The 23,243-nt window shown below is 43.1% G+C and overlaps 1 protein-coding gene across 1 annotated transcript in view; it reads right to left on the reverse strand.

Moving 5' to 3' along the window:
• Positions 1 to 23,243, reverse strand: part of myo10l3 (myosin X, like 3) — a 63,679-nt gene that overhangs the window by 36,631 nt on the left and 3,805 nt on the right. Inside the window, exon 2 of the mRNA XM_035407941.1 lies at positions 1,887 to 1,985. Coding sequence (XP_035263832.1) covers positions 1,887 to 1,985 — 99 coding nt within the window. The remainder of the gene's footprint in view (positions 1 to 1,886; positions 1,986 to 23,243) is intronic.

The following is a 23,243-nucleotide window of genomic DNA, read 5'->3' on the forward strand; positions in this document are numbered from 1 at the left end:
TTAAGGAAGAAACATAATTTCATACAGAGCCGCTCTTCAGAGAAAAACCCATCATGCCTCGGCATGAAAAATTCAGGAATTCAGAAAGGCAATCATCTAAACACAAACTACCAGCCACACTTTTACCCTCATAGGCGAAGGACCTCCCTGAAATAGGCTTGGGCCTCCGGTTGGAGAAGCCTGGAGACTGAGTGAGTGTAGCGTGCTGTGATACAGCCGCTAGATGTTGGGAAGATCACACTTGTCATCCTCCTGTGGTTCTGGGCAAAAGTAAAGTGTATTGTTTCAGTAGTTTTAGTTGTATCATGATCCATGTTGTACGGTGGCCCATAAGGACGATCACACTTCAAAAACGAAAGCACAAACATGAAGGGAAATGCACACCAAATCAAAACTGCAAATGCAAAAGAAGCATGATTGTCCATTTGCATCGTTTTTTTAATCTGGTGCATGTTTCCCTTTATGTTTGTGCTTTTGACTTTAAAGCGCAATCATGCTTGTGGGCCACCGTAATGTTGCAGGGTGATTCATAATTGGTGGTAGCATCACCCATGTTTATGGAGGGTTCAGTCAGCAGGGATCCATGTCTCATCGTTACTACAGCAACCTCCACTGGTCGATGTGGCGCCTGCAAGTCCACAGGTTAAGCTGTACATGAAGTGTCTTCCTTTGCTCTCCGTGCAGGCCAGTGGAATGATCTGCTGTTTGATATGAAGCGGTGTTTGACATCACATGCTTCAGAGGACAGCACATTCCAGCACATTTCTGCACGTTCTAGTGCATGAACAGTTTGGTACTGAATCCAGCAGCCATGCAAGACCTCCTGCATGAATCATTTTCCTTCTGTCTGCATGAGGCAACCTTGTGAACTCCAGTGTGCTAAGAAGTGGTGGCAGACATCGCTTGCATCAAAGGAGAACACGTGTTTGTCGCACTCTCCAGAAACAACAGTGGAAGCTGCAGCAACGAGCACTGTTAAACATCATCAGTCCTTCAAATTCCACTCATCAGCACTCGATAGAATACATCTCCTGATGCATCAGTTCTTTTGCTTCCCCATGCTGCAGTCCTGTACAAATGCCTTTGGAAAGATATGGTCCACATTACACCACCATTCAGTAAGGCTGCTGAAGAATATCCTTTCCGGTAGCTTCTCAAGTCACGGGAGCCTCCAGTACTTTGTACTGCATTCCATCATATATTTGAATGGACTACTTATGCACTGACAACACAAGCATCATTCTTGCAAACAATCAGGACCTGAGTCGCCATGTCACCTTTAAAAAATATGTGTGAAACAGACCATATTGGTGAGGGTGACATATCACAGTAGTACTTTGATTGAGAAAGGGATCACAGGGGTGTGACTGAAATCAATCACAGTCATGAGAGTTTTAAACAGATCACAGCATTGAGACTACAACATAATGGTGTCAAACATATTGCAGAGGTGAGGGTGGGACACTTCCTTCTGAAGGGAACCCCTTTCCCAGATCATGAGGACAGAGGGTGCCTGGTGTCCAACACAACTCGCACACACAATCACTCTCAGTCCCCCAAACACCGTACTGTAACTTCCACAGCCTTCTGGTTAACCAAAACTGAATAAAACCATAATGTTTTCACATCACCTCTTTTAAAGTCTCAGGAAGGTGGATTAGATCTAGCTACAAGTCAAAGAGATGTACCATTCTGCTACGAACCTCACAGATAAGCAAATGTTCCTGTGCGTTTCAGCACAACAAACCTCTACAAGAGTAACTGTTTTAGTGCGTGGGGGAATTGTTTGTGTGACACATTAATTCTTTAGTTAGTAAAAGGTCTTTGACATGAGGAGATTTCAGCAGTTTTGATGGGCAGTGCACCAATGCTATTGTTCTTCTTACCTGTCCATAGTCAGTGGTGAGGATCAGGGAGCCATCGGCACAGGTACTGGCAGTGGAAGGGTGGAACTGCTCCTTATCCCTCACCCAGACACGGGCCCCCTGTAACAAATCAGACAACAGTACAGAGTGAGACAGCTATAACTTTATAGTACAAGACTATTGACTGAGACTGCTATAACTTTGCAGTACAAAACTACAGTGAGACTGCTACATGTATAACTTTACAGTACAAAACTAAAGTGAGACTGCTATTACTGTATGGTACAACAGTACAGTAAGACTGGCATAACTTTATGCTACAATACTACTAACTGAGACTGCTAAAATTTTACAATACAACAGTAGAAACTGGAAACTGTAAGACTGTACTATAACTGCCATAATTTTATAACAGAACAGCACAGTATGCTATAACCGCAGAATACAATAGTACAGAGCCTGCTTTAACTTTATGATACAAAGAGCAAGAATTTCAGCCAAAGTCACAACCTAGCTAAAATAAATTAATTTGGCACGATGACTTCACTTTTGGTTTTTAATACCTCATTTAATGTCATGCTCTCTCTCTCTCTCTCTCTCTCTCATTCTCTCTCTCTCTCTTTCTCTGTGACACAGAGCAATTACCCTACCACAGGGGGCTCAGGCCTACCTTCTTATTACTCTTCTTATTATTCTACTGGATTGAATCTTAACTGCCCATAAATACTGTGTGTGTATGTTGGGGGGAGGGGTGCAAAATCACATCCTGCAATGATATAATGGAACAAACTAATTGGGGGAAAGTCACACATTTGGCATGACAGCTGAAGGAAGAATGTGTGAGCGTGACACACATCAGTCAGAACTGGCCACATCTTAGCAGGGACACAAACAGCTCTGCAGAAATTGAAGCGCGGCTCACGACATCACTTCCCCAGGGACAGCAGTGAAACAGCACACTAGTGGATGTAACATTTCAGCTCATGTGGACCTGCTGCCAAGTGAAACCTATGAGGTAATGACACACAGCTCTCCCCAGGGAAATCCCGAGCATCCTTTGGAATGAACAGATCTATATCTCCTGGGCACCGACCTATGGAGCAAACAATTAAGTCGTTTGTCTTTGCATTTGTTTGTTTTTTGTTCATTAGCAGGCCCGTGGTTTGTTTGTCAAGGCAAGATTGATCGGCAAGCAAGAACCCTGTCCCTCACAGAGATCTCCTGGTAATCCACTTCTATCACTGAGCTACACTCTTAAATCTACATCGCTTTCTACAAGTGTTCTATGGGAGGAAATATAGGAATTTCCTCAGGTGTGAACATGTTTTCCATACAGTAAGACACAGTATCTTTCAGTCTCTCTGAACAGATGTGCATAACAATGCCAGATGTGCTCAAGGTTGAGTGAGTGAATGGCATCTTCCACTTGAATGGCATCCGATGAGAGCTAACAGGATTCACAGTGTGGAGTCACAGCATGAGGAAGGACTGCAGCAGGCGCTTCGGGCTTCACACAAGCCTCTGCTGCATCAGAGACACACCCCCTTCTCTCAGCTCAGCACTGCATCGCTACCACAGCATTAAAGGGATAGTTCACTTTCAGGATTTTTTAAATTTTTTTGTGTGTATTATTTCAGTTTTAATGAAGGCTTCCAATTGGCACAGATAGCTTCTGTTTGTGATGAAGGATATCTTACACATATAGAAGCTTCTCATTACCTGTCGGCTTGGTGGTATATGGGTAATTTCTGGGTTTGTGGTTTAAAGTGATTTTGTGCCTTGAGAGGAACAATTTCCTATGACACAATAAAACTTGAGACCACTGCACTCAAGGAAATAAGTACTAGCACAATACAAAAGCAGATACTTATGTTTATAATTGCGAATAAACACTATAAAATGTGCTCATATCTACAGCCTCTGGAGGCACAGCATCACTGTACAAGCTGCTTTGCAGCTGCTTTAATTGTGTTTTTTACCACATACACTAACTTACACTCTCCCATCACTGCATCCCTATGAATGCATTAGCACGCCTCTCTCAGCTCATCGCTGTCATTAACAGGGTGTTAACGCACCTCCTTATGACGTCTGGGGCCTGAACGCTCCGTTCATTACCATTTTAGTTGGCTGCTTCAGAACTCAACAGTATCTGGAGCGTAATGGGAGCATGCCATTTGCTCCAGGCAGAAAGGGCTGCACAGACCTCACTTCACTGGCTCTTAGAAGAGTCACATTCCCGTGGCTTCTGCCTGGATTCCAATGGGTCAGCAACAACAGCACCACAGAAGCTCAGGTCATTGAGAAAATCTGGCCGGGATTGGAGGACAGTGTGTACACTCTACATCTTGGGAAATGAGCTACTCTGTGTGGGGGACCCCTTCCCTTTGTTGGATATCTAAACTAGGGTAAGCAATAGCACTTTGGAAACCAGGGTCAGATGTAAGAGCTGGCAAACTGGTGGCAGGTATTCTACAGAATCATAATATGCAACATGCTGGAGAATATTATTGATCATTTTCTAGAATGTTCTAGCAGTCTAAGCTTCTTTTGAACATAAAAACATCTGAAGACATGAACGGGCCATCCAGCCCTATCAAGCTCCCCATGGCTTCTAGAGATAGAAATACTGACGGTTACATTTGGTATCTTTGTGGAAGTGCTTGAGAGGACTTTTTATTCTGGGTTTGAAAGTGAAGATAAAAAAGATGCAAACTGATCAATTTTCTGCTATGTGAGGTAAAGACGGTGTTTTCCAAAGGTAGGAACTATGAGATTGAACATGGTCAAAGTCAGGCGGCTGATTGGACTTTCGGAGTGCTTGTCAAAGCAAGGATTATAGAATAGTTATTATCAACCAAAATAGCCTCGACTGTAAAAGGCTCATCCTGTTTGGGGGGGGGGGGATGCGAGGAAGGAGTAAATTGAGGAGGTTTTATTTATAGCAGATTGCCTGCCCGCCTCAATCCAGCAGCACCCAAAGCCCTGTGACACTGGCCACCTCAGGCCAGGACTAATAATGTAGAAACCCCCGCAAAAGTAAAAGCCCAGCTAGCAGCCTGTGGAGAAAGTTAAGTCCAGCCCTTTCATCTACGTGAGTCTACCCCCCCGCAGAAACGCTGAGCACACTGACCCCTCCCCTTCTCCAGCAGCTCTGCTGAAGCTGACCTCTGGTGCTATCCAACAAGACTGCAAAGCCTATTTCTGCCCCAGTTCCTGACCCCGTGCTGGCAGAAGAAGGGAATCCTGCCCCTGCACCTCTCAGGAAAGTGTGTGCTACAACAATAACTGGCCGTGTGCAGTGACTCACGCAGTGAGAGTCACACAGTGCCAGTGTCTGGCCATATCCAAGGACGTGCTGTTTCAGGGAAGCTGCCCTCATAATTTGGCTGAACTGATTGGGAACCAGCTGCAGAGTTAAAATGCTGAATAAGAAAATGTCCCCTATGACACAGCAGAGAAATCACCTGAGTATAATTTACACTCTCAACCAAACCACACCTGCACCTCATTACTCTCTACCAAACCCCACCTCCCTCCCATTAACCTTTCTATCAGACCACGCCCCCCTCTCATTACCCTTTCTATCGAACCTTTCTTCACCGTATGACATCTTCCTGCCACATCCAGCAAACGGCTCCAGATGCAGGGGAATGTGTCTGGAGTGAAGCAGCCTCCGCTGCAGGTATTATTCATGAGTTTTCTCTTTCACTGTCTGAGTCCCCCTTCCCCCACAGACAGCCCAGCACAACGTGCAGTGATACACAGAGACTGTAGTGCTTTTGCACCACAGAAACACACATTTAGCACATTTACAGAGCTCACACCTACTGCCTTCAAATACATTATCATGTAGCCTGTTGTCAATCACATTATTTCAATGTACAATGGAAGGAGGAACCGTGAAGACTGCAAAGCCCATAAAGCCAGTCTGCCTGAAGAACTCCACATCCCTCCCTCACTCGTTCACTGTCACAGTTCTCCATTCCTGTTCAGCCCCATCGGTGCTCTGTCGTGCTTGAATGAACAGGCCGGGCCATTCACTCAGACTCATATCCTACCCAGCAACTCTGTGCCATACAGTCAGACTCATATCCTACCCTGCAACACTGTGCCATACAGTCAGACTCATATCCTACCCTGCAACACTATACCATACAGTGCAGACTCATATCCTACCCTGCAACACTGTGCCATACAGTCAAACTCGTATCCTACCCTGCAACACTGAGCCATCCAGTCAGACTCATATCCTGCCCAGCAACACTGTGCCATACAGTCAGACTCATATCCTGCCCAGCAACACTGGGCCATACACTCAGACTCATATCCTACCCTGCAACACTGAGCCATACAGTCAGACACATATCCTGCCCAGCAACACTGTGCCATACAGTCAGACTCATATCCTGCCCAGCAACACTGTGCTATACAGTCAGACTCATATCCTGCCCAGCAACACTGGGCCATACACTCAGACTCATATCCTACCCTGCAACACTGAGCCATACAGTCAGACACATATCCTTCCCTGCAACACTATACCATACAGTCAGACTCATATCCTACCCTGCAACACTAAATATAAATGCAATTTGGCAGTTGCACTACAGCTCTGAACGCTGAGCGTGAAACGGGCACCGACCAAACTGCTTCCACATGCAGAGATCTGATCCCAACCCGCACTGCTGACGAGCAGACTGAGAAAGAATCCGACGGGGAGCGGTCTGGATTAAGGCCAGGGTGGACCAGAGCTCTTTGATCAAATCCCGCCGTGAAGAGAGAAGGAGCGTGGAACCAGACGGCCAAGATCGATCCGGTGGTGGAGCCGCGCCGTACCGCCGTACCGCTATCCCACGAGCCCTTCGGACAGCTCCACAGGGAGCGAGGGGAACGGTAAGCGTGCAGGCCCAGGTCACGGGGCCAGCTCAATAAATGCAGCTCATCACATTCCGTACACAGAGGCATGCATAACCAGGCTGAAAATGAGGCCGCGGGCCGCCGGTATGAATCCTGAAGCAGGTCTGTACCTCCCTCTGCCCCGGCCCACAGGCCCTCTGCGTCTCTCACCACCAGCTGTGTGCGTCCCAGGTGTGCGCTAGCCAGCCCCTCCCCGTTCAAAACCCCTATTCTGACTATGTTACGGGGATAATCTTCTCCCCATACATGCATTAAAACAGGCACAGCTTTCTACTTATACAGTCTACATTCAAATGAAACACAATACAGTCTACATTCAAATGAAAAACGCATTGTAATGTGTGCCACTCTAAAGGGTGTCAGTAGGAGATGGCAGGCCAGATTTGAGAATTAATCACATTTTGTATTTCACTGAAGCTATGACCTTTCCGGAATCTTCCAAAGGCAGTTTTTTCAATGCTAAATCATAAAGTCGGCTACAGGGATGCAGATAAGTCACGTTGATCAGTGACGCGGGTCTTTAATTGCAAAGTTCTCTCATTTGAGACATGAGAGGTAAAGGTCTCATTTCTGATTGGGCGAATTTGATGACGTTCAGACTGTATAACTGCAGAATTGCCCTTGAGAAACAAGCGTCTTCAAAATGCAGCTGTACAACAGAACCAACACAATTCAGCACAGCAACACAGGACTAATCGTCCAAGAGCTCCATATTTCATCACACCACCAGTCAGCAACATTCAATCCAGAAACCTTCCTTTCAATCGAGTTTTGATTAAAATATAACATATACACAGTACCTGTATATCAAACACGATATATCTACTATAACTGAAATCTTAATGTTAATAAATAATCACTGTGTTTGCTGTTATAAAAGACGAGTAGTATGGTAAACAAAAAATAGACAGTTGTGTTTTTTCAGAAGTGAAATCTTTGTGCACATGAGCCGGTTTCTTTATTAGCAATGAGCAAAAAATCTGCAGAAGGTAGAGCACACAGCCTTCAAAAGAAAAAATTCTGCTTCATTTCCTTAAATTCTAATAAATAGTAAATAAATAGTATAATTCACAAAAACAACTTCCTTCTAAATCTAAAACCTTTACACAGGTGCAGGTTTTATTCCACCAAGCACAGCATTCTTATAAATAAATTATATCCTTTATTTCCAGCTTTTACTTCTGCCTGTGCACTGAAGCTTTAAACTATGGAGGCATTACATTTAGGAGATTTAATTCGGCACAGGGAAGCATTTTTGGAATAACCCTTTCAAAACTACACAGAAGAACATCAGAGGCTGTAGGGGCTGTTTTTCCCCCATCTGTTCCACCCACACACATTTCTGACTGCTCATGCAATATTTTACTGTTGTGTGTTTGCCTGCTATTTTCCCGTAATTCTTTCTAATTGGTTCACTTCTACCTCATACCACAACATACTGCAGTGAATAATATAATATAATATATGCCAAACAACATTGATGAAAATATAGTGGGTCGTGTTAAACTGCTTTATTGTTTTATTTATTGCAAATAAATAAACATTTAGTTAACTTGCTGCCAAGCTAAAGTGTTGGCGATAGATAGTTAACGCATGCAGGCTAGCACTCTTTAGCCTTCTTTGCCAGCTTGATAGTCACTGTATAACGATGCTATGTCCTCTACACCCTCCTCAATCTAACACTGCATTTCACACAATCTTCACTCTTCCCCATACCCCTCCATCTGGCACTCCTCCATCCTCAGCCTCACACTCTGCATCTAACCTTTCTCTAATAGGTATACCCTACCACTTGGTAGCTTTTATCGGTTAGCACATGACAGCAGTCAATCAGGAATGGTGCAGTATATTCAAGGAGGCGCCTCCGTCGTGAAAGCAGGTTTTATATATGTAACACAGCATGCTGCAATATGGCAGCATGAGAGAAACAGGCCTGCTACTCAGCATCTGAGCTGAGCCACATATTAATTCATAATGGAGGGGGCAGCTGATCAGAAACTCACTAATGGATGTGGATCCCTTGGGAGAGATGCCCCCCCCACCACTCAGGAGGAGGCAGGAGGAGAGTAGCGGGGAGTCACTAAATGCATCAGGGTCCTCCTGAGAGACAGAAACATTAACCCCAGACTTTCCCACACACCCTCCTCCCCCTCTAGCTTATACAGATGTGCAGAGAGGCCAGCCTGAGGTCTACGGTTGAATGGCTTCCCCCATTAACAGTAGCAGAATTCCCCCTGTGCCCCAGAGAGAATCCATTCACCAAGCTTGGTCCAAATTCAACCATCACCTGTTCACAGCACACAGATGGACACAAAGGGTTGATCAAATGTTAATCTTTGGCCCACCTCCTGCAGGACAGAATAATGAGCTGGAATAGGAACACCCAACTACTACTGTATGTGGTTACTATTTTATGGGGGTATTATTGTCTCATAAATAAATAAATAAATATATAAATAAATAGTACAAACCTTACACAAATAAACTGTGATTCACAAATATTTTTCATAAATTACAAACAAAATATTTGGTTCACAAATATGTTTTAGCATTCACACACAAATCTATCCAAAACAGACAAATATAACTGACTGACAAATAAATGTAATTGGTTTGCAAAAAAATGGAACTCGTTCAGAAATAAATTCAGCTGGTTCACAAACAAATCTCTCCCAGAAAATGACTTGATGTGCGGTTACGCATCGCTTGGTACGTGTGGAATCGCTTGCATTCATTTGTGTATTTCTGAGGCAATTCTCACAGCAAGAGATGCAAATAAATCCATAAATAGACTTGCTTTTCACTGAGTCTAGTCCAGCTAATCAGATTTTAAGACATTCTTTCGTTCACGCCCACAGTACCAATCACAGCATGTATGTGCTCACTTCAATCAATTGGGAGGAGTTGATGAAACAAAAAATGGTGAACATGGCCGCACTTAAAAACGTGCAAAATGTGAGTATCATCCTAATAACAGTCAAACATTTGCAGTTAGCTTGCTAATTTGCACACTTATTGAATACAGTCCTTGCTAACGTTCCACAACAAAATACTGCAAATGATTTCTTGCTTAACATAGCAACTTTGACAGCCATAGGCAACTAGCAAAAATCAGTGTGCGTCAAGCTGTGGTTCAAACGACCTATCCTCGCCTTCAGCACTATAGTAACACTCGCTCTATCTTTAGTTTTATTTTAAAATTAGTGGTTGTGCAGGAACTTTCTGCAGAGGTGGAAAGTGCCACTCAAGAGCTAGTTCAGATAATTGCCAAGGATACAGTGCGGGTGGAGTGTGGATACAATGTGTATACACTGGGGGTACAGTGCGGGAACAGTGGGAGGTACAGTGTGGTTTCAGTGCGCCAACAGTATGTTGGGATATTATAAGGGGTATGACAAAGATCCTAGGGATGGTTTTCATTTTTATTCTGGGATGATACATAATAAATAATAATTCTGAATAATAGCAGGAATAAACTGTAACAGCATAATCCTTTAAGTAATAATTGCTTCATCACAAAATAAAGACATACAGGACAGCTTTGGAATTGGGGGGGGTGTTTGGCCTGTCTGGGAAGAGCTGTAAACTATGTCAAATAATGATGGACTGGACTCACACAGGCATTGAAAAATCAACAGTGAAAAGGTTAAAACTGCGCAGACTCTCAATCAGCTCTAGATGTAAGTGTTTTACCCTCTGAAGCGATAATTCTGTGAATGTATTTTTATCTGGCCTATAGTCAGAGGTCTTGTGTACAAAGAGCAAAGTGAACTTCTGCTGACCGTGTGCTGACCGTGTGCTGATGTCGGCGGTTTTTTGGCATTTCGGAAGGGCAGCTGGCCGTCCTACCTCGGCTCTGATCACAGCTGAACGGCAGGGTCACTGAGCAGGAGGGCGGAAGTAATTTTGGGAATGAGGCTAAATCACAAGGACAAGTTCACATTGCCCTGGAGGTCTGGATCGGGACCAGCTTTGCCTCAGGTTCAGCAGAGTCCTCAAAGGGGGTCATCCGCTGACTCATTCCTACCCTTTGACCCCTGTCTGCCTGCCTTCCAATTTGAATGGGCAAAAAAAGTCGAAAGACACAGATGATGAAGTTGATGAGTGATGTCATAGTATGTGGGACGGAGTGTAGCACAGTGGGTAAGGAACTAGACTTGTAACCGAAAGGTTGCAGGTTCGATTCCCGGGTAAGGACACTGCCGTTGTACCCTTGAGCAAGGTACTTAACCTGCATTGCTTCAGCATATATCCAGCTGTATAAATGGATACAATGTAAAAATGCTTTGTAAAAGTTGTGTAAGTCGCTCTGGATAAGAGCGTCTGCTAAATGCCTATAAAAAAAAAAAAAAAAAAAAATGTGTAAAAGCTGCACTGCTCATAAGCATGTATTGTGCTTGTATGGTGTTATATAGAACCTGTATAAAGTGACAGTTCCTAGATCTGTCTGTGCACATAATGTCCCATTTCATAATCTTCTTCTTTATACATATATACAGGTAGATGCTAATAATCAGTAGAAACTTGTAATCACTGTAACTGCTATACAAAGGTTACAATCTTTTTGTGTGTTCTAGGCAAAACAGACAGACCAGCTCCAAAAAGGCTCTCTAAAATAACAAGGAATAAAACAAATTTCACGTTGCAATTTAGAGCCCTTATAGTGCCCCGCTGAAGTGATGTCTACAACAACCACATTGAGACAGCCATTATGCATCACAGCAAGTGACGTCACACAGAGACCGCTTGGAGCTAAAACAGGAAACTCCCACATCTGTTCTTTGCAGAATAATACCATGCTGTGTTTACTAGGCTTGTAGACTTGCGTATCTAAATCTCAGGGATTTGCAGGTCTCTGTAGGCAGATAATGAATGGGTCACAGCAGGTGCATGCAGGCAGTGTACGGAAAAGGCAATTCCCCGGTGGTGGAAAATCCAGCTTCAGGAGGTAAAAGTGTTCCTCAGTATTTAGTGCCAATCACCTTGATTTGCTGATTAGCACAGTTCTTCAGCCAGGAGGCAGAACTAGTTAGTGAAATCAGCTGGCTGAGTTGATGGGTGAAAAAAGCACATGGCAAGACTTTTACTTTCCATCTCCACACTTCGCCTTGAACTGAGAGGGACTATATTTCTATCTCCGGGTGAAATGGACAGTGGGAATATGGTGGTGTGAAAGAGTACAGAGAGCCGCATGTCGATGTAAACATGCCACCCCTTACGGAAGGAGAGACTCCACGTCTCCTCTGTCACCCCATCCACCTTGCAGTACTATTACCTCATCATGCCCTGAGTGGCCTCACATTTTAACAACTCATCACCCTGTCCTCACACCACAGCCACCCATCCCCCCACCCTCACACCTCATCCTTATAATACCAGAGAGACGTTTGGTAGTGAGGGAAAAGTCTAACCTGTGCGATGAGACAAAATAGAACTAAACACTGGGACAGAGTTTACATGTCTAGTTATTACCGTACTTGTGTTATAAATAAAGCCATGCACGCTGTATCAGGGAGTTTTGCGACGCTGGCCACAATAAATTGATTTCCAGGAGGATTAGCGGTGTAGCGCTGTGGAGGAATGCCACAGCAAGCCGAGGGAAACCAGTTCAGGGTTTTAAGCTCCTCAAAAATCCCTTTACTCGGGTCTGAAAAGAGCCCTCTTCTACTGTCATGACAACCATAACTCAGGGTCTGGGGAGACATGTCTCAGGCCGGCCAGAGCCAGTCACATCATAAATTATATGATTCTACAACTCATATTTCAGTGTGGGGAAATAAAATCACACTGTGCAGATAGAAATATCACAAAATTCAATGGGGACTGAAAGAGGACAAACATATATTTAGACATTAGCAAATTGACATGTGCACGTGAACACATTTATACATACGCAAACGTATAAATGCATTTACATGCTTACACATATTTGCTCATGTAGCTAATGTAGGACTTACGTGTGTCCTCATTTTGAACATTTAAACACATACTCAAGTAGCAGAGCTGAGTTAAAAGTTCCAGCAAATCTACCAAAAAACACTCCCCAAGCAGTTCAGAATGTGGAGTGTTAATCCCTCCATAATAAAAAGCCACTGCCACATAAAAGGATTTATCTCTGTTGCTACCATGGAAACAGAAGCATGGTAAATCACAAGTTGTTAATATGAATTAGCTCTTTGTGAAATTGAATGATTAGAGAGAGAGAGAGCGGTAAATATTTAGGGTATGCCCTGGATTGATGCCTGGCACACCAACGCACATTCCCACAGCTGTAATTTAATGAGCTCTGGAATTGCATAAGAAAATAATCACATTTGTGAATAAATAGACTATTCATTGAGAGCATATATACTTATAATGAAGGTAAATAAGAGACAGGAGAAGCATATGCCAGCTGGGTCATGAAAGAGATCTTTCTCTTCCCCCATAGATAATGACAGGGGTGGCAGCACTGCCCCCACACTGAGCCCCGCCCCCTCACACCTCCCCTCTGCACAGTGTGAGGAGCGGGATGAATCATTCTGCTCCTAATGCTCCAGGATGCTCATCTCAGGCAGCTCAGCAACACAACAGCACAGCAGCAGGCTTTTGTGTGTGTTTATGCATGTGTGTGTGTGCGTGTGTGTGTTTGCGTGTGAGGGTGTGTGAGTGTGTGTGTGTGTGTGTGTGAGGGTGTGTGAGTGTGTGTGTGTGTGTGTGTGTGTGTGAGTGTATGTGTGAGTGTGCGTGTGTGTGCGTGTGTGTGTGTGCGCATGTCTACATGTGTGTGTCTCTGTTGTTCTTCCTGTACTGTATCCCTGTGCTATATCCACTTGTTATATTCTTGTTCTCACACTGCTATCTATTTGTGCTTTATCCCAGGGTGGGCGCACACACAAACACACATAGACAAACACTCAAACACAATCAATCTTACACATACACAGAAGTGCCGATGAGACACAATGGATCATAAATCTTGGTGCACAAACACAATAACTGTACCATGTCATCTTATGACATAAGTTTCAGATTATCAACCTCCTGATGACTATGCTAAATTCACTTTTAGAAATGTTAGACCTTAATTAATGATTATCTGCATTTTGTAAAACGTGTGTGTTTTATATTACTGTGACTCGTCCCAAGGCTTTTCAAATAACACACGTCAATGAGTCATGTGAAACTTTGGGGCTAAATAAAGGTTCAATCAAATAAATATTCTGAACCTCTCCCACCTGTACAGTGTTAAAACTAGTTCAGTTTTGGTGACGCCATTACATTGGATTAGACGACTCCAGTCAGAGTGACCTTTATCCATCCCATTCAGTGTATACGCCTGAGTGCAGCTTTAGTGCGAGGTGTTACACGTACAGGTTTGTTCCAAGCCAAGACAACCCCCCGCAGTCAGAAAGCAAAGCTCTCTCTACGGGCATGTTCACACTAACATTACGCTCAGAACAAAACCATGCCCTCATTCCATCCGATCTATGCAACCATTAACACAAAATACGATGCCCTGACCCATATAGTACATCCTCCTCCTTAATATTACATAACCGTCATCAGGCCGTGGCTTTTCGCAGAAAATTTGTCTCACACATAACTGCCTTCCTCCGACTGGAGGTTGTGTGTTTCAGTGCTGGAGACGCAGTGGTGCACCTGGAGAGAGGAACGACCTTGCTGAGGACCAGGGCCAGAGGTGGGTAACCTGGCTTCAAAGAGTAAAAAGACTGACCATGTATTTGCGCCACCAACATGCACTAAACCAGCTGATTACAATAATTAGTTCTCCTACCATGGTGAAGAGTTATGCTAATTAGAATCAGCTGGTTTAGTGCATGGTGGTGGAGCGAATACATGGTCAGTCTTTTTACTCTTTGAAGCCGGGTTACCCACCTCTGACCAGGGCATCCATTCTCTGGACTTTTCTGAAGATGCGATCCCAAACTGAGACCGTCCTGAGCCGAAGCAGAAAGGTTGTGCTTTATCTCCGGGGACAGTGTCAGCAACCTTACAGTGAATACCACAGTACAAGGGCAGTCCAAGAGCAGATGTTCTACAGTACATCTGGCTCTGTTCCAGCCCTACATGAAACAGCATGATGTCAAGAGGGCATGCTTTTGGGTAAAAACCAGTTTCAGGGCAAAGCACCTATTTTAATCAAGATGGCTCACTGAACACAGGAAAAAAATTCGCATTTATTCCGCAATGTTCAGGTCACTAGTTTCCTCTTCCCTTTATGATTTAAATACTGTAAGTGGCTTCTTGGTTTTCACAACACTCAAAGCTTTCTTTATGCAATATACTGTCAAACTAATCTTATCATCCGCTTTTAATCTGGGTCATGTTAATCTGGAGTGTGTTAATCTGCTGTGCCAATCTACTGGGCTTTGGTCAGCCATGTGTTAATCTGGGATGTGTTCATTTTGTGAGCGTTAATATGTGTTAATCTGTTCTGTGCTAATCTGGCATGTGTTCAACTGCCGTGTGTTAATCTGTTGTGTGTTAACCCTTTAACATTATGCTGTTAACATATATACCCTTTGTTAATATATAGGTGCATCTGTATCTTAAAGGGACAGTTAATTTTCTGTAGCTTTAACATTATTCTGGTTTTAGTGTATATTTTTCAGTGAAAGATAGATGCTTACAATTTCCAGCGACCTGCCAATTTTACAATAGCTAGTCTAGGGGCATTAATGGTTTTAAATTTGGTTTTCATGAGAAACTTCTGTAAGTATCAAAAATATCCTTCATCCTTTCATTTTTTTCACATTGGCTATTTGTTAATGAGCAGTGCGTTCATCTATTAATGGACCATTTACAACACAAATAAAAGCCATTCAGATGTGGAATAACTTTTGTGACCCCCAAATCTTTCATCTTCTTGTTAGCATTATCCTACTGATTGTGGCGCTCGTGAACACCAGGAACAGGGCTACACACCGAAGTCCACAGCAACTGCCCTACCTTCTCAAGAGCAGTTCAGGTGGGTACAAAATATGTGATGCTTAAATGAAATACCATGGGTGCAATGGTACCATCATTCCACCAATCAGAGGATAGAAGACGTGAAACACCAAAGGTATTTTTCTTTAAATGCCTTATTCAGTTTTTTTTTGGATATCATTGAAAATGCTTTTCTATAGCACCACTTTAAACATTCTACAGCCTCCATCACTCTTCTTTGCTGCACACCCTATTTGAACTCTAAAAATAAAAACATTTGGTTTAAATTAGTTCTTTCTTTCAGCTTTGTGCTGAATGAAATCATGAAATATATTTAATTTAATATATTCTCCACAATTTCATGGATTTGCCATCACAAATCTTCATGTTGACTGTTATAACTTTTTTAAAGTCAGACTTTCTTTAGCATTATACTGCCCTGAAGCAATTTTTTTTTTGAATAAATTATTCACATACAGAAGATACAGAAGTATGCAATCTAGGTCATGTCTGAGAGTGCCAAATAAAGAAGGAAGTACCAACCTTGCACTCCCACTTTCAGAGACCTGAAACCTCAAAGATTTTTTTGGCTGTAAAGTTTGACTCCCTTTGATAAACTACAAATATTTGATTCATTATAGCTTTCTAAATTCCCAGGTAGACAATATAATTACTTGAACTATCATGGTGTATGAAATTTGTTGTTCTCAAAACAATTGAAGGAAAATACTACTGCATACCAAACAGGTTTTGTCTCAATTTAATTTCAGTTGAAATCCACAGAATAATTTATCTTCAAATCTTAATTCCAATTAGAATGCTCAATGATTCCTGAAATTCAAATTCATGTATCAAAATTCAGATTCTTCAAATCAGAATTGAAGTGGAAGAAATCATGGTGAGCTTTTCAGTTTGCACAAAACTCGGTCTTGTCGTACATACAGTAAAATTCCGCATAATCAGCCTCAATAAAACCAGAAGGAACATGGATACATGAAAGGCTGGACCAACCATTAAGAATTAAAATAATAATGGCAGCTGGTACACTTCCAAGATGTGAATTTGTAAAAACAAATTCATTCTACAAAATGTTTTGGTTCCATTTTTTCTTGCTTTCACATACACAATCAATCACATACAGTCCAGAAGTCATAGCTTGCACTAAGAGTGCAAGTATGCATGTATGAACTGCACTTGTGTAAAAGCTGACACTTTGCCATGCTGTCAGTCTTTCAATAAATCCATTGAATTTCAATTATTGTTGTATTATAACTGACTGAATTGAAAGAGATTTAAAATAGCATGTTGTGCATTCTGGGGTGCCCTCTTTCAAAGTGATGGGGGATATTGCTTTATCAAAAATCCTAATTATTTGAGAAATTAATGTCATAATGTCTCTACTCTAGTCTCTACTCCTTTAATCTATTAAAATATATTATTCTAAACTACAAAGCATTACAATCTGTTTACAACTTTTTAGTCCAGCTGTACAAAAGTATATATTGTGAAATACTTTCAATATCCAATGTTCTTTAGACCGCAAAGGAGCAAGTGGTATTTTTTTTACTGTGGATCACCTTCAAGCCATACACAAAACTGAGACAGATCTTAATAATATAATGGTGATGTTATTGCAAAAATGCTACAGCCACACCAGTGTTTCACAATGACACAATGCTCAGACACTACTGTGAATACATTGATAGTAAATTGTTATAAATCACCCTTTAGACCCTTTGATCTCAGCACAGTGAGTCCTGGTGGATGGATAGAGTGTGATAGAGGTTTCAGTTCCTAAGCCCAGTTTTTTTCCCTACCATTTTGAACTGACATACAATAACCATAGGACCATCGGGCATCCCTGTAGCCTCCTCCATGAATTCAAGTGCATGCAGGCAATCATGTGCTCTTTTCCACCGCATGTACCGCCAGCCTCTGCTCCCTTCTTACTCCCAGGCCACCAGCTGAGTCACGCACTCACAGTGGCAGAGTGCACTTCATACACGAGTGCAGGCACCCAATCAGCTGCAGTCCCAGTCACGCTTGTGAGATGAGACCTGGAAAATTCCAAATAATTATCTTCCTCCCTATCTCCCCAACCAATTGTGAGCCACCTAGTAGCTTAAACTGTGGTCAGGATTCCATACCAGATCATTGGCCACATCCAAAAACTGGAAGCCAATGTCTTCGCAAGATATGCCATCCTACAAGCCTTATGTTCTTCACATTTTGAAGAGCTTAATACCACACTGACAGAAATGAGATGGTCTTGTAAGTTATGACAGCATAACAAAAGGACATAAGTTACCAACAAGTGGTAACTGGTAAAGGGTACATTTTGCACTGATAGTACATTGTGTCTTCTCACAGAGATTTTAATGTATGGAATAGCGCCTTACTCTATTATACTATATAGTTTATTCCATTATACTGTAATGCTCAATACCAGGTTTAATACAGTACTGGATATGTGTCAAGACTAATCTACACTGTAGATATTGCAGTTGTTGCATGTAGCCAGGAATTCTACTTCTGTCACCCAAGCCTACCCTAAAGAGGTGGTGGAAGTTGTCCACACCAGAAGCAAAGACGTTGTGTGGACCAGTTGCGAATCAGGTACGCACCTGCTGCAGCACAGCTTTGCAGTACACGATGGTTCTATATTTTTGACTTGCTGTGTGACACAGTGCAGTGTTTACCTACATCAGACTAATTTCTCTGATCACTGAATCATCTACATTATTTGATGCAGCTATAATAGTGCTATCCTTATTTCAGAAAAAAGTAACACAACTATGAAAGACAAAATGGAATTTCCAATGGATATTTGTCCCAATGATGTGTTCAGCCTCAGCAATTTCAAGTTCACAAGCTACTACAAGCACTAACTAGGCTGTCATCATGATGAATTATTCATTTAACCTATCTTTCTGTTGCTGGTTTTATTTTATTCATTGCATGAAAATTTTACTAATTTATTCACAGAATAGTGTTTAAAGGCAGCGATCTGATTTCTGAAAAATGGAGAAGGGGAAGAGATACACTATATGACCAAAAGTATCTGGACAAAAGTACCCCTTGGTCTGGGGTTGTTTTTTATGGTTTGGGCTTGGCCCCTTGGTTCCAGTGAAGGCAAATCTTAATTCTACTGCATGAAATCACTTTGAAGACGATTCTGTGCTTCCCCAGCAGTTTGGGGAAGCCCCTTGCCTGTTTCAGCATGACAATGCCCCCAGGTGTGGAAGAACTCGAAAGGCCTGCACAGAGCCCTGATCTCAACCCCATCCAACACCTTTGAGATCAATTGGAAAGCCAACTGCGAGCCAGGCCCAATCACTCAATCAGTACCCGACCTCACTAATGCTCTTCAGGATGAATGAAAGCAAATCCCTGGAGCAATGCTCCAATATCTAGTATGCAGCCTTCCCAGAAGAGTGGAGGTTCTTATAGCAGCAAAGGGTGGACCAACTCCATATTAATGTCCAAAACTTTGAATGGGTGTCAGGTGTCCACATACTTATTGACCATGTAGTGTACATCAAGGTATTGGAAGGAGCTGGCATATCCACAAAACTGTTCAATAAATTTCATCATGGTAATTTCCATTTTGTAAGTAATTTTTCATTTGAATATAATAATCAATACAATTTGTTTAAAAAAGGTTCTTTTTATGAGCTAGAGCTGAAAGAACTGCTGATGATGCAAACACAAAAAGGAGAGGGTTTGCTTTTTACTAATGCCGAGAATTAAGAATGCTATAGCAGCCATTAAGTGACTAGAATAGACAAGGGGTCGAATCACACTGCACAGTTACTCTCAATACTGAAGCCATTTTGGTATTGCTAATAAAAAGGGCTAATGTTGTTAAAGTGTTATTAATGAGACTGTCTTTATGAGATATTAAACACACTCCCTCCTCATGCAGCAAAGTACAAAGTCTCATAACAGCCTGCAGATAACGAAGAACAAAATCTACAGTAAATCTGAACAGCCTGAATATTCCCAGAGGAGTGACACTGAATACTGTCCCATCATCATTTGGCCTGGCATCACAGTGAGGGTTGAGAAGAAGGGATCATCTTTTATTGTTTTCCTTCCCAAAGTAAGCAAGTGAGGAAAAGATGCAAAAAAAGGTCTGAAGAAAGTTCTGGACAATCAGAGGGGGATCTGTCCATCCAATTTTCAACCAACGGGATCAATGTGTCTGTGCACAAATTCAGGTTTACAGATTTCATCACTGAAGGGCTTATCAGGTCAATATCACAGAGATTTAACTGAAAGTAATAGCTTTCATTTTCCCATAATACATTTTACAAGGGCAACTGGTGAAGTACAGCCTCATGTGTCATACTACAGGTGAACAATTGCAAGCTAAGTGCATCACATTGTCTAGTGAGACAGATTTTTTTCTTTCTTATTGTCATTGTCAGCAGCAGTAGGGAACCATAAGGACATAATAACCAATCAGATTAAAGATGTGTAAATCTTCCCCCATTTAAAACTTTACTTCACCCACAAGTGACCAATTGTGGGAGGCCAAAGCAATGCCAAGTTGATGAGTGGCTTCAACCTTGGATCTTAGCAATGGCTAAGAGGCTGGTGAAATCCAGGCTAGGTGAAATGCCAAGGCACAAGATGGAGGTGTGTCAGATAGACACTGGATTTCTGGGACAAGAATGCAGGGAGGGTGATCACTCAGCCATGGAAATGTGAGGTGTGTGAGGAGGAATCAGGGAGGTGTCATTCAGCTTGTTTATAATGCATCTCAGCTGCTGATGCATGCTGGAATTATTGTCATACATGGACCGTACTGACAGGCAAACAGAGAAAAAAGCAGGCAGACACAGCACAGAACACTGGTACTGGTACAATATGCAATACGGACTGTATTGTTTTTCATCAGAAAGGTTACATGGAATTGCAGCATGATGATACCTGTTGTGCTTAAATGTTTTTCTTCAGTGAGTCGACTTCACTGAGTCGCCTTCCATATGAGCACAACAGGAAACAGATTCACAAAGTCAAATGGACAATTTACCCAAACACACCCTCACCCCATTACCCAAACACATCCTCACTCTCCACTACCTGAACACACACACACCAACCACTACCCAAACACACCCTCACCCCTCTTACCCAAAAACACACTCTCCCTCAATTATCCAAACACACAATCACCCCTGTAAGCCGAAAATGCTCTCTCCGTCAAGTACAGTTTGAGGAACAATCAAGTGTGTTTGCACCCCCACTCTTCACTACCTGAACACAAATGCATCCACCACTGCCCACACATACCCTCACCTCCTTATCCAAGCACACTCTCCTGTTCCAGTGTGTGGGCACACCTCATGTGCTGGTATCATATTGTGGACAGCTTTCCACAGGGCAGCTCATAACTGGAAGTTGCTTTGCCCAGGGAGAGAGTATCACATGTGTGTATCTTTGCCCACCTCAGCAACCTCTACTCTTCAATCATCTTGTACTCATTTGCCACAATGGCCAGTAAGCACCACTACTGGATTATGCAAAGCTTTTCAGGGCTCTCCCAAGCTGCAGAGGGGGCTGCAGCTATCAAATGATTCTGTGAATACAAATGGACATTCAAAATCAAGATAAAAATCAGGTTAAAAACAGAACAAAGACATATAATACTCCGTAATTAATTTACCGTCATAGGAAATGTGTTTTGGGGAAATATGTTGTAGTGGGGAGTTAAGTGTATTCATACTGGTGAAATAATTATTCCAAATAAGCCACGTGCAGAGACTCAGATAGCCGAAACTCCTCAGAGGCTGTAGCAAGAGGAGACCCTTCAGTTCCATAGCTAAGCAGTTCACATCAAAGGGAGCTGAACATGAAAAATAGGTCATGCATCTCGAGCAGTTCCTCTGAATCAGCCTGCAACATGACGCCTGTGCAGCCAGTGAGCACAGGAGGGACGGGGAAGGAGAAGGAGAGAGAGGGAGGAGAAAGAGAGAGGACTTCCTCAGTGGAGCAGTGGTTCACACACAGTGAGGGATGCAGCAGTTCCCACAAAAAATTTGGCTCTTGGTGAGACGTGTGGCGCAGTCCATAAGGTGGCTGACTCTCGAGCCACATGCAAATCCCCCCTGAGCGGTGGGTGGTTTAATCCTCTGCCATGGCACCTTCTGAGCCAGGGTTCCTTCTCTATCTCTTACCCTCTCTGCTTTCTCCCTGTCTAAATACTAAAGCAAAAAATATGAAAGGACAGTGGACTGTTTTCCTTGTTTAAAAAAATGTAATGTTATCCTGGTCTTACTTCCACATTCGAGAAGTAAGATCGTCTGATCTGGGAGGGAATGTGCGCTCATCACAGACACAAAGACCAGAACACTGTGTACACGCTCACATCAGCACAGACACCTCACACATTCCCTCTGCACTGCTGGTTCTGTGCTGTCCTGTTCTCTGGCTCTCTGGCCTGGCTGACAAATCCATCTCTACATAACTAGCCAAGTGAGCCTCAGTTCTCACGCAATTAGCCACAGCCTGATCCAGAGAGGGAGGGATTAGTTCAGCAAGGCGTCCCCTGCCTCATCCCGCGGTAGTGGATCAAAGAGCCGAAGCCCGCCTGCGCCATCTGCGTCTGTGGAACGGTCCTCTGCAGCAATGGCCGCACTGCTCAGCTGGCTGACGACAGAGTGAAACAAGCTGTAATTGGCTGCCTGTGTAAATGCTCAGCCAATCCCCTCTCCCAAAGCCAGACAGCCACTGCCAGTCTCTCGCCGCCATATTAAAAGTAACATGCTGCTTATTGCGGATTAAATTTCCTTCGCACTGGAAGGAGCGCCTCATCGCCCAGTTGGCACTAATGGAAATGAATGATCCGTTTCACTTCCTTTTTATTACCGAGGGATCGAGCAGCATTTAATGAAACTGTTTTCACCTTGAAGATGCTGTCTGCTTGCCACAGCAGAGACTCCTGAGGTGCAACTGGGTCTATGACCTTAACATAGAGCAGCAGCAAGGTTTCCTGGGATAGTGACATATAAGAGATCATATCGCTGGGGCTCTCTGGCATGTCTTTGGCCCCAGTAGGATGCTCTGCCTGCCTGCTGGTGACTCTCACAGATGAGCCAGCTGCAGAGACTGGCCACTGGCAGCAAAAACACTGTGAAGGACCATTGATCTGGGCTGGGGTGTCCAATCTTACCCATAAAGGGCCAACATGGGTGCAGATTCTAGTTTTAGCCCAACACTATGACATGTGAATACTAATTAGTTATCATGGTCTTAAATCAAAACTTTGATAAGTGGAATCAGGTGTCTTGGTGCTGGGCTAAGACTAAAACCTGCACGCACAGGTCCTTTTTGGATAAGACTGGATACCCTTGACCTGGAGACTGGCACTGATCAAGAAAGAGCAGGGCTTAAGGCAGAGGTGGAAGAGGCTTCAGCATAAGGGAAGAGGTGGGACTCCCTTAACTGTACCAGGACCTGATCCTCACAGTGCAAGCACTATGGTCCTCAGGAACAGCCAGTGTCTGGAGGCAGGCTGCGTTG

This window comes from Anguilla anguilla, chromosome 3, assembly GCF_013347855.1.
Source record: "Anguilla anguilla isolate fAngAng1 chromosome 3, fAngAng1.pri, whole genome shotgun sequence".
In the NCBI taxonomy this organism is placed as follows: domain Eukaryota; kingdom Metazoa; phylum Chordata; class Actinopteri; order Anguilliformes; family Anguillidae; genus Anguilla; species Anguilla anguilla.